Source organism: Vulpes vulpes, chromosome 4 (genome assembly GCF_048418805.1).
Source record: "Vulpes vulpes isolate BD-2025 chromosome 4, VulVul3, whole genome shotgun sequence".
NCBI classification, from domain to species: Eukaryota; Metazoa; Chordata; class Mammalia; order Carnivora; family Canidae; genus Vulpes; species Vulpes vulpes.
In genome coordinates, this window is record NC_132783.1 from 79508010 (window position 1) to 79519667 (window position 11658).

Consider the following 11658-nt stretch of genomic DNA (forward strand, 5'->3'; position numbering starts at 1 on the left):
TTGAAAACTCTTTACATGTGATTAATGCACTGTAGTAGTCTCTCTTCCTAATGGGATAATTTAAGCTTATTCTGCTTGTTTATTCACCCCCAGCCGGTATTGTTGTCACCCTACCATTAGTCACAGCCAGTCATTGTCATTTTACTTCATGTCTCAATCTTCAAGACTCTTCCTCCTGAATGTTTCTGAACTACACATCCACTATTTACCACCCTGTAGGCAGAAGTTATTGAAATTACAAAGTGTAATTAGGTCAAGAACATTGTCAGGAAGTAATTTTTACTCTTTGCTAAAGGTGATTCTTCCTGCCTTTTAAAACTGTGTGTTACCCATTTCTCATTTAGGTAGAATATGAACATGTTGCCCGAGAATGTCGGCTTGGCAGCAAAGAAGGGCGTCCTTTCTCTGGGGTCACTGCTTGCCTAGACTTCTGTGCCCATCCCCACAGGGACATCCACAACATGAATAATGGAAGCACTGTGGTATGTACCTGGGTGCCTTTTGATTCTAAAAGATCCATGGCTTTCTTAGGCTGAGGTCCTGAAACATAATTATTGTTCAAAGTCCTATTTTATTTTCTGTCCCTCATAGTATATATCAATACAATTTAAGTTTACTGTCGAAGTTACAGGACTGGCCTTGAATATTTTGTTGCAAGTCTTGAATCATTGTGGTTACCTTTGCTAGGAGATCGGAGTACAGTTCTATGTTATCAAACTGGTAGTTGGGAAGTTAAACAACTTACTGGTTTTCTTGTTTGGTTTGGTTTCGTTTTTGCCTTCTGTGTACCTCAGCGTTTTTGTGAAGGAACTATGCCAAATTTATCATGGTTTTTTTGTGCATGTTTGTTCTTAATGCCAGTGTATATGTATGTTACATTACTATTCCAGAATCATCAGAAATATTTGCATTTAGAAATGCATGCTTAGGTTTACAGCCATGAAAAGAATTACATGCCCCTAGCATGAAATCAGTGAAGATATTTTAAATCAGGTAAAAGAGCCTGGGGAAAATCGTGCAATTAAACCTTTTGTAAGTGAAATGGGCTTGCTTCAACAAAGAAAGAAAGAAAGAAAGAAAGAAAGAAAGAAAGAAAGAAAGAAAGAAAGAAGATGGGTTTGCTTCTAGTAACCATCTTCTTATTTAGTAAAACATACCACTCTATTTTTTGCACTACACCAGTCTGTTTGGTTGGCCCCATATAAAAGATAGCTATGGGATCTTGAAAGTACACAGTCTAAGCCATCAAAAGGCAGCCTTCCTTCCTCGTTTGGCCAATAAAGTTTGTGATAGATTAAGGAGCCTTTCTTTTTCTTTTGCTTTTTGTTGATATCATTCTTCTCCACTGCTGTATACTGTAGTCTTTGAGATCAGTGTAATTTTCAAATGTTGAAATATTATAAATCTGTCCGGGTGAATCTTAGCCAACATGTCGTCATTGCTTAGTACGTTTGACCTTATTTGCTTCATTACAGATCATCAGGCTGAATTAGGTTTAGTGTCAAATCAAATTCTGGTTCCTCTTTTCTTGTGTATTATTCAGTGATGCCTCTTCTCCACTGCTCTTGCTCATGCCATGAGGCTTATACTTAGAACTTGACATAACTCCAAATTTCCCTGTCTCTGTAAACCCCAAATTCTTAAAATTCAGCTGCCAACTCTTTTCTGCTGCCCCAGTCTTTCTAATTATGCTCCTCATATCAGGTCCTGGTCCTTTTCTTATTCTCCCTGTGAACAAATAAACTGTTTAAAGTAAATATTTATTGGTGGAAGAGTCTAGTTTTTAACATGATTGCTTTTAAATTATTGACAAATTAGAACCCAGAGAATTCTTTTTTTTTTTTTCAACCCAGAGAATTCAATATTTAAAGTATTCCTGGTAAATGTGACTGTAAATATGTGAAAATAGTGTGATTTTTAAAACTTTATGCTTATCTTACATTATCATCTGTATTCATCAACTCTATCAACCTTATAATCAGGCAGTTTTATTTCTTTCCAGCCTACTGGCTTAGAAAGAGCCCCTCAGTTCTAGAAGAAATGTTTTTAACAAAAATAATGAAACCATTGGATATATCTTTGGTGGATCTTTAATGATAACTTGCAAATTAATTACCATTAAGATCCTATTCTATGAAGATAAATACTAATATTAGGTATTAAAGTCAGGAATTGCTTGTATGTAGTAGTTCTGTTTTTTCTTTCTATAATGAATAAAAATAAAAACTTTTAAAGTAAGGAGAAGGGAAAAAAATAAAGAATAAGGACTGAGATAAAGTTATATTCAAGAGAGAATTTTCTTTAAATGTCTTATTTCACATTCAAAAGAAAGGTAGGGGGCAGCCCGAGTGGCTTAGCAGTTTAGCGCTGCCTTCAGCCCAGGGTATGATCCTGGAGACCCGGGATCGAGTCCCATGTCAGGTTCCCTGCATGGAGCCTGCTTCTCCCTCTGCCTGTGTCTCTGCCTCTCTCTCTCCCTCCCTCTCTCCATCTCTCTCTCTCTCTCTCTCTGAGTGTGTCTCACATGAATAAATAAATAAAATCTTTAAAAAAAAAAAAAGAAAGAAAGAAAGAAAGAAAGAAAGAAAGAAAGGTAGAGCTTACTGGCATATTCCTAACCAAAGTAGAAACAACATGAAGCAGAAAGAGAAAATTTACCAAATTTAATGTTTAACTTTTAAAAACTATTAGAATTTTTTTAAATAAATAATTTTTAAAATAATAAAATATCAATTAAAAACTATTAGAATATGAGTCCTGCTAGAAAAAGAAATCTCTTGTGCCTCTTCTTTAACTTCATTAATACCTGTTCAGTTCATTTAATGAGGAAAGAAAAATCACTCTTAACAGGCAGAGAAAGGGATTGAAGGAAAAAAAAATATCTATAGATCTATCAATAAATTCCACTTTATAAGCAGAATTTATCTATCTATTTATCTATCTATCCAAATTTATCTATCAATAAATTCCACTCATAAGCAGAAGTGGAGAAACCCTTAATGAAAATACAGCAAATAGAAAATTCTTAATAATCAATCCCCCTCTACCCAAAGAATGTGACATAACTTAAGAAATAGGGTAATAGGGCACCTGGGTGATTCAGTCAGTTAAGCATCTGCCTTTGGATCTGGTCATGATCCCAGGGTCTGGGGATGGAGCCCCACATTGGGCTCTGTGCTCAGCAGGGAGTCTGCTCCTCTCTCTGTCCTTTCCCCTGCTCACGATCTATCTCTCTCTCTCCCTCTCTCTCAAATAAATAAAATCTTTTTAAAAAATAGGGTAATATATAGGCTAAAATAATGTCTTCTTAATAGTTAATATTTAATATGAAGGCTTTGGACAATCCTGCAGACATTCCTTAACTTAGACAATGAAGTACAATGGAATGTAACAAAAAGGTTTAATGTTTAAAATATTATATGGGTTTGAATTGCCTAGCTGGAACAGCATGTGACTCTTGACCTTGGGGTATTGTGAGTTTGAGCCCCACATTAGGGATACAGTTTACTTTTTAAAAATATTATAAAATACATAAACATGTATAATATCATTTACTTATCATTTCAACTCAAAATTATACTGATCTGCTTATAACTAACTGATAAATTACCAGAATTGAAGAGTGTTGAGTGGCTTATTATATGGTAATTTATCCAGAATTACTATACCATCAGTAACCATTGGAAAATAGAATAGGAACACAGATCCTTTTGACAATGGCAACAGTTAGAAGGTAGAAATAAACTATGATAAATGTGTAGGACCTATTTCGTCTTTTCTTTCTGTCAGGTTTGTACTTTAACACGAGAAGATAACCGCTCCTTGGGGGTTATCCCTCAAGATGAGCAGCTGCATGTGCTACCACTCTACAAACTCTCAGACACAGATGAGTTTGGCTCTAGAGAAGGAATGGAAGCCAAGATCAAGTCTGGGGCCATTGAGGTGCTCACACCCCGTCGTAAAAAAAGAAAACGTTTTACTCAGCCCGTACCTCGTTCTGGGAAGAAGAGGGCAGCAATGATGACAGAAGTTCTCGCACATAAGATAAGAGCTGTGGAGAAAAAATTTGTCCCTCGGGTCAAACGGAAGAACAACTCGACGACAAACAATAGCAAGACTTCATCGCTGCCGCTTTTAGGTGAGGCCTGTGGATACTACTTAATTTTTGTGCATAACTTCCAGTGGTTGAAGGGTTAGGCCTTGAATTTGCACCTTATATCCCCTCTCCTTTCTCTTTGCTGCTCTCTTAGGAATGTGTCGTTATCGGGGAGGGGGTGGTAGAGGGGCACCTTAGTGGCTCAGTCAGTTGAGCATCTGCCTTCATCTCAGGTCATGATCCCAGGGTCCTGGGATTGGGCCCCTCATGGGGACTCCCTGCTCTGTGGGGAATTTGATTCTCCCTCTCCCTCTGCCCCTGCTTATGCTCTTCTCTCTTTTTCTTTCTGCCATTTAAATAAATTTTTTTAAAAAGACAACACAACTTTAGACAGATATCAGTTAAGTTAGATAAATAAAATCTTAAAAAAAAAAAAAAAGACACTGACTACATACATGGAAACAATTTCTACATACTTGCCAAAACCTAGTCAACAAGAAAGTGACCCATCAATGTTTCTTGGTATTTCTTCCACTTATGCTCTCTCTCTTTTTTTTAAATATGTTTTTATTGTTTGTTTCCCTTCTGTTTTGAAGTCCTACTCCTCCTCCTTGGCATACATGAAATAACATCACTTCCTTGAAGTCTTCCTCGGTCAACTTTAGCATCAGTTTAAGTAATGCAGTCAACAGGTATTACTAAACACCACTTTGTGCTGTTGTGGGTGTTGGAAATGTAGCGGTGAAAGAGGAGAGGGAACCCTGTGCAAGAATACCGTCACATATGGCTATCAGAGAATGATTTGCTGAGAATGTGGCATTTCAGTCAAGTCCTCAAGCCAACGAGAATCATCAGTGTCTTTCTTTGGAGAAACAGTATTCCAGGCAGTGGAAATGGCAAATATAAAGGTCAGGAGGCAAGAACCTGGAATCCTTGAGGCATGCAAGGGGGCCAGTGTGACTGAAGCAGAGGATGAAATGGGAAGAAGAGTAGGTGATAGATCAGGGAAGGAAAAGGGATATTTGAAAAGTTCACCCCAGGCTTTGTAAAAGAAGAGAGGACTATAACCTAATTCAAACCTAACGTTCTGTTTACTGGTTTGAAACTGAGAAACAGGGCAGCCCCGGTGGCGCAGCGGTTTAGCGCCGCCTGCAGCCCGGGGTGTGATCCTGGAGACCCCAGATCGAGTCCCGCATCGGGCTCCCTGCATGGTGCCTGCTTCTCTCTCTGCCTGTGTCTCTGCCTCTCTTCGCTCTCTCTGAATGAATAAGTAAATAAATCTTTAAAAAAAAAGAAAAGAAACTGAGAAACAGGGCAGCCCCGGTGGCTCAGCGGTTTAGCGCCTCCTTCAGCCCAGGGCGTGATCCTGGAGACTCGGGATCGAGTCCCACATCGGGCTCCCTGCACAGTCTGCTTCTCCCTCTGCCTGTGTCTCTGTCTCTAATAAATAAATAAAATCTTAAAAAAAAAAAAAACAACAACAAAAACCTGGGAAACCTTAGGCAGAGTAAAGAAAAATAGGGTGATTGTAAAGAAGCCATCTTAACCACTCAGGAGAGGGATGATGGAGCTTGGACCAGACTGGCTCATCAGGAGCATATGAGAAATGTCCCGTCCTGGATGTTTTTAAGGCAAGGACAACAAGATTTCTCATAAATCTGGAGTGTGGACAAAACGAAGTGTCAGTGTTTATCCTGATGTTATTGGTCCGAAGGAACTGGAAAACTGGAGAAATCACCGAAAGGTCATGAGAAATGGGGAGAAAAGAATAGATTTGGAAAGATACAGAGGGAGATCAGAAGCTCGATTTTGGGCATGTCAAATTCAGGACACCTGTCAGACAACTGTTAGGAAAAGAATTGTTTAAGAATATATAGTTCAGAGAAGAGATGTAGGCTAGAGGTAATGATTTTTTTTTTCTTTCTGTATTTATTTTTAAAGCAGACTCCACATCCAGTGTGAAGCAATGGGGCTTGAATTCACCACCCTGAGATCAAGAGTGTATGTTTAACTGAGCATCCCCCCAGACTGCCCCTCAAACATTTTTTTTTAAGACTTTATTTTATTCATTTATTCGTGAGAGACACACAGAGAGAGGCAGAGATCAAGGCATAGGGAGAAGTAGGCTCCTCGTGGGAAGACCAGTGAGGGACTTGATCCCAGGACCCTGAGATCACGACCTGAGCCAAAGGCAGATGCTCAACCCTGGTGCCCCTAAAAGATTTTAATACATAATAATTCTTATTTCATCTATGTCTTGATCCTGGCCCCACCTCTTCGAAATTTTTTATGACAAATTGCAGAAGTCATATCATGTAATCAATTACTTCATCAGTATTTGTCAACAAAGGATAAGGAATGTTTAGAACCACAATACGCAAAACAAATAATGTCTGACTATCAACCCAGTGCTCAAATTGCTCCATTTATCTCCTAAATGATTTTTCTTTTTTGACATTTGGTTTACTTAATCAGTATCCAAACAAGGTCACACATTATAGTTAGTTGATTTGTCTCCTAAACCTTTTCTTATTTAAATCTTGCTTTTTTTCCTATTTTTCTTCCTTTTTTCTTTTTTACATATAGTAGAAACCATTATCCTATAGAGACAAGTTCAGCTTCAACTTTAAAAACACTTAACTATGGGGGCATCTGGCTGGCTCAGAAGGTAGAGCATATGACTATTAATCTTGTTTGAAGTGGTGAGTTCAAGTCCCTCATTGAGTGTAGAGTTCACCAAAACGACAACAGCTATAACAAACCAGAAAACAAAAAAACACTTGATATGGCAAGGCCACTGTCTGAATTCTACATTCTTGTTTCTTCACATGAGGAAGCACAGTGTCTGATGGTATCTCTTTTTGTGATCTTAAGGTTGATCCATGGTACCCGTGTTGTCAGCATGAGTCTTTCATCTCCTGGTTTTAAAAATATGTACTATCATGTTCTGTATTCATTGTTCCATTAGAAGTAACAAAGTCTACCATTCTTCTTTCCATTTGTTAGTTGATTTGCTTTTCAAAAGAAATATTGTCCTGATCAATAACATGTTAATTCTGAGGTATGGTTCATACGGAGAAATTAAAATAAATGCTTCGCAATTTGATTCTATTCACCAGTTTCAGAATAAAAGTTAGTGCCTAGCCATCTTCTAATATGTTCAGTTTTTTAAAATTTAGTATCGTTTTTCATCTCATGCTTTTTATATTTTTTATTATTTTATTGATAGTATTTATTATTTTAAAAGATTTTAATTATTTGAGAGAAAGTGTGAGCATGAGAGAGAGAGAGCCCACAAGCAGGGGCAGAAGGAGAGGTGGAAGCAAACTCCCTGTTGAGCAGGGAGCCCAATCCCAGGACCCCAGGATCATGACCTGAGGCAAAGGCAGATGCTTGCTTAACTGATTGTGCCACCCAGACACCCCTATATATTTTTTTTAATTTAAATCTAGTATAACACCCAGTGCTCATCCTATCAAGTCAGACACCCCTGTATTTATTACTACTTAGAGTTTATATTTCAGCGCACATTAATTGGGCTTCTTTCCCCGAATTATATGTGAAAATGCTTTAAAAAATCCTCAAATTGTGCCATCTTTAATTGGTAGAAACCCATCATGCTGGCTTCTGAACTTAATTTTGTCATGACCCCAATTGTCTCTGATAGTTTCTTCCTTAGCTGCTGTTCCGACAAGATGTTCTAGGTTCATCTTATATAATCCTGCCCCATATATAAATTCAGCCATCTCTCCACGGAGTCCAAAGAAAAAAATACACCTTGGATTTATACTAATATTCAACTTTAGAATTACAGGGTATTCCTTAACTTTCTTTCCTTTTTTTCTTTTCTTTCTTTTTTTTTTTTTCTTTATATATTTGCCAGGAGAGTTGCCTTATTTGTTTTTTTGTAAAATGAGAGAAATGACTGGGCAGACATTTATGTAATGCTAGGAAAGATTCAATAAAGAGATAGTGGAGAGGCAAGGCAGGGAGAATTAGCATTATTTTTTGCTTGTAGCTCCATTTTACACTTAACTTAGTATGTTTAAGATTCACTTACCTGATTCTATGCTGCCTCTAAAAATTCCTATCATATTCAATCTTTGTGTCATTCCATAATAGCATCTTTATAAGCTATGTTTTTAATAATATATATCCTTTTAGTAGCCCTCTGCACAATACTTGTCTTACAACTCCTTGTCCTTTTGTAATCTGACCCATAATTTTTTAAATAGATTTATCCATTTCAGTGAAATACTCCTTAACTATTTAAAAGTGAGACCAGGGGCAGCCCCGGTGGTGCAGCGGTTTAGCGCTGCCTGCAGCCTGGGGCGAGATCCTGGGGATCCGGGATCCAGTCCCACATAAGGCTCCCTGCATGGTGCCTGCTTCTCCTTCTGCCTGTGTCTCTGCCTCTCTCTCTCTAACTGTGTCTCTATGAATAAATAAATAAAATCTCTAAAAAAAAAATAAAGTTTAAAAGTGAGACCAGGCGGTGTGCTTGGGTGGCTTAGTTGGTTAAGCCTTGGACTCTTGATTTTAGCTTAGGTCATGATCTCAGCGTTGTGAATTCAAACGCTAAGTTGGGCTCTGCTCTGGGACTAGAACCTGCTTAAGATTCTCTCTCCCTCTCCCTTTGCCCCTCTCTCCACTCCCCTAAAAAAGAAGGAGAACTGGGCACCTAGTTGGCTCAGTCAATGGAGCATGAGACTCTTGATCTCAGGGTTGTAAATTTTGGTCCCTCATTGGGTATAGAAATTACTCTAAAAAGATAAAAGTAAAATAAAAATGAGAACGGTCTCATTTATACTGGCTTTGGCAGCATATATACTGAAATTGGAATGACACAGAAAAGATTAGCATGCCCACTGCACAAGGGCAACCTATAAATTTGTGACGTGCTCCAAGTTATTTATTTTTTTAAGCTTTCCATGTTTGTTTTTTATAAAAAAATTTATTTATTCATCAGAGACACAGAGAGGCAGAGAAATAGGCAAAGGGAGTAGCAGGTTCCATGCAGGGAGCAGGATGTGGGACTCCGTCCCAGGACCCCAGGATCAAGCCCTGGGCCAAAGGCAGGTGCTCAACCTCTCAGTCACCCAGGTGCCCTACGCTTTCCATGTTTAAAAAAAGGAAGAGAAGGAATTATCTTGTCTCCAGGTTTTATTGTTTGAGGGTGAAATTGCTTATTTTTTTTTACATTTTATTTATTGATAGTTTTTTTATTGGATTAGGTCAATGTTTGCTGTTATATTCTTAATTATTTTAAAACATGGCCATTTTACTTTTTCTATTACTTGACCTAAAATCAGCTGCTTTCGCACTTCCAAAAGTTTTTTTAGAACTTCAAAACATGGAGAATATCCTGAAAGAAAATGTTTCCATTTGATACGTGGTTTGTGTGATTATGTCAGAATAGATTGCCTACAAGAGCCAATGTGATAATAGAGATCTACCTAATTAGTGAGAAAGAAACAAAGCTTAAATGAACTTGCTCTTTAGGGCCACAAATGACTTATTTCAACTAAAAATTTTTAGGTGATTTCCCTTTGCCTAATAATTGAGTTTGCTGGTCATGATGTTTTCATGACCCAGAAATATTCATAAACTATTACTTATTTTTACTTTTTTGAAAATGAGACTATGCAGTACCTAAAATGTATCTAAACATCTTTGGGTAGAAATTCTGCTTTAGATTGTGTTATCACCTGCATCATAATCTACTGTATGATTTTAATATTTATTTCATAGCCAATTAGGTCATTTCTAATCTCTTACTATTTTAAGCAATGGACATCCTTCTCGCTAAATCTGTGTGCTTATTTATGATTATTTGCAAAGAGAAGAGTTCTTTAAGGAAAATAATTGGATTAAAAAGCATACTAAACTACATGCAATGTTTAATGCCTGCTTGTGTGTTTGATTTAAAGTCAATAGAACAAAACTGACCAAGTTCACCATCATTGATGTTTTGTTATATTATTTCTGTGTTAAGATACTCCTTAGAGACAACTACCCAAAGCAGTATTGTACTTATCTTTGCATTTGGTGTCCTTTTCTCTGTTTAGGGAATAAAACCGAAGCCTTGCAACTTGAAATAAAAAGTGAAACTGAACCCCATTTTATCTTCAAAGGTTCGGACAACACTAAAACCTACTCACTGACCCCATCCATTCCTCACACATTGAAAGAGGCAAACATATCTCCAGGTTTCTCCTGGTCCCCTAAGACCACATCAGCCACAACAGCTCCCTTTAAGAATGATGTGTCAGTTTCTTACGGGTTTTCAGAAAGAAGTAGCAATCCCCACTGCACAATGCCTTCTGCGAGACACAGTGGTGCTAATGCAGCTGCTGGGGAATGCACTGGAATTGCACAGCCTGATGAAGTAGTTGCTCTTTCCACCTTGTCTACTCCCGTGACAGAGTCCCTGGTTTATTCTGAGCCTTCCACTGGTCCATCTGAACAGCTACCTTCTAATCATCCAAACCAGCAAGCCCCATTCACCACCTCTCCTCATGACCTTACATCCTCTCTGGTGGAAGAAGATGAGCAGCATTCTGATGCAGATGAGCCTCTATCAGATGACCCCCTATCAGATGACCCCCTGTCACCTACTGAGGAGAAATTGCCCCACATCGATGAGTATTGGTCAGACAGTGAGCACATCTTCTTAGATGCCAACATTGGTGGGGTGGCAATAGCACCTGCCCACGGCTCCGTTTTGATTGAGTGCGCCCGGCGAGAACTTCATGCGACCACTCCTGTTGAACACCCAAACCGGAATCATCCCACACGCCTTTCCCTTGTTTTCTACCAGCACAAAAACCTGAATAAGCCCCAACATGGTTTTGAACTAAACAAAATTAAGTTCGAGGCTAAAGAAGCTAAGAATAAGAAAATTAAGGCCTCAGAGCAGAAAGACCAGGCAGCTAATGAGGGTCCTGACCTGTCCCCTGAAGTTAATGAATTGAACCAAATTCCTTCTCATAAAGCGTTAACATTAACCCATGACAATATTGTCACCGTGTCCCCTTATGCTCTCACACATGTTGCAGGGCCCTATAACCATTGGGTCTGAAGGCTTTTCTCCCCTTAATGCCTTTGCTAGTGCAGTGTATTTTTTCAAGGTGCTGTTAAAAGAAAGTCATGTTGTCGTTTACTTATCTTCATCTCACCCATTTGAAGGCTGAGGTAAAAAAAAAAAAACACAAAAAAACACAAAAAAACAAAAATGGGGTGGGTGTTTCTTAACTGTGACTATATTTTGACAATTGGTAGAAGGTGCACATTTTAAGCAAAAATAAAAGTTTTATAGTTTTAAATACATAAAGAAATGTTTTGGTTAGGTGTTAACCTTGATAGAATCACTCAGTTTGGTGCTTTAAATTAAGTCTGTTTACTATGAAACAAGAGTCATTTTTAGAGGATTTTAACAGGTTCATGTGCTATGATGTAAAATCAAGATACAGTGTTAACTCTACACAGCTCCTGGTGCTTACCCACATCAACAGTTAAAAATAAGCTGCATTATTATGTCATGGTGCCATCGTTCCAACATC

The 11658-nt window shown here is 38.1% G+C and overlaps 1 protein-coding gene and 1 non-coding gene across 16 annotated transcripts in view; both read left to right on the forward strand.

Moving 5' to 3' along the window:
* Positions 1 to 11331, forward strand: part of TET1 (tet methylcytosine dioxygenase 1) — a 133990-nt gene extending 122659 nt beyond the window's left edge. For all 15 annotated transcript variants that reach the window (XM_072756184.1, XM_072756186.1, XM_072756189.1 and 12 more), the window contains 3 exons: positions 345 to 482; positions 3790 to 4138; positions 10165 to 11331. In XM_072756184.1, the coding sequence (XP_072612285.1) occupies positions 345 to 482; positions 3790 to 4138; positions 10165 to 11177 (1500 nt within the window). In that variant the 3' untranslated portion in view covers positions 11178 to 11331. The remainder of the gene's footprint in view (positions 1 to 344; positions 483 to 3789; positions 4139 to 10164) is intronic.
* LOC112929053 (U6 spliceosomal RNA) lies at positions 8903 to 9009 on the forward strand. Its single transcript, XR_003236854.1, has one exon. It is a non-coding gene; the product is annotated as a U6 spliceosomal RNA (small nuclear RNA).
* Positions 11332 to 11658: the final 327 nt, after the last annotated feature.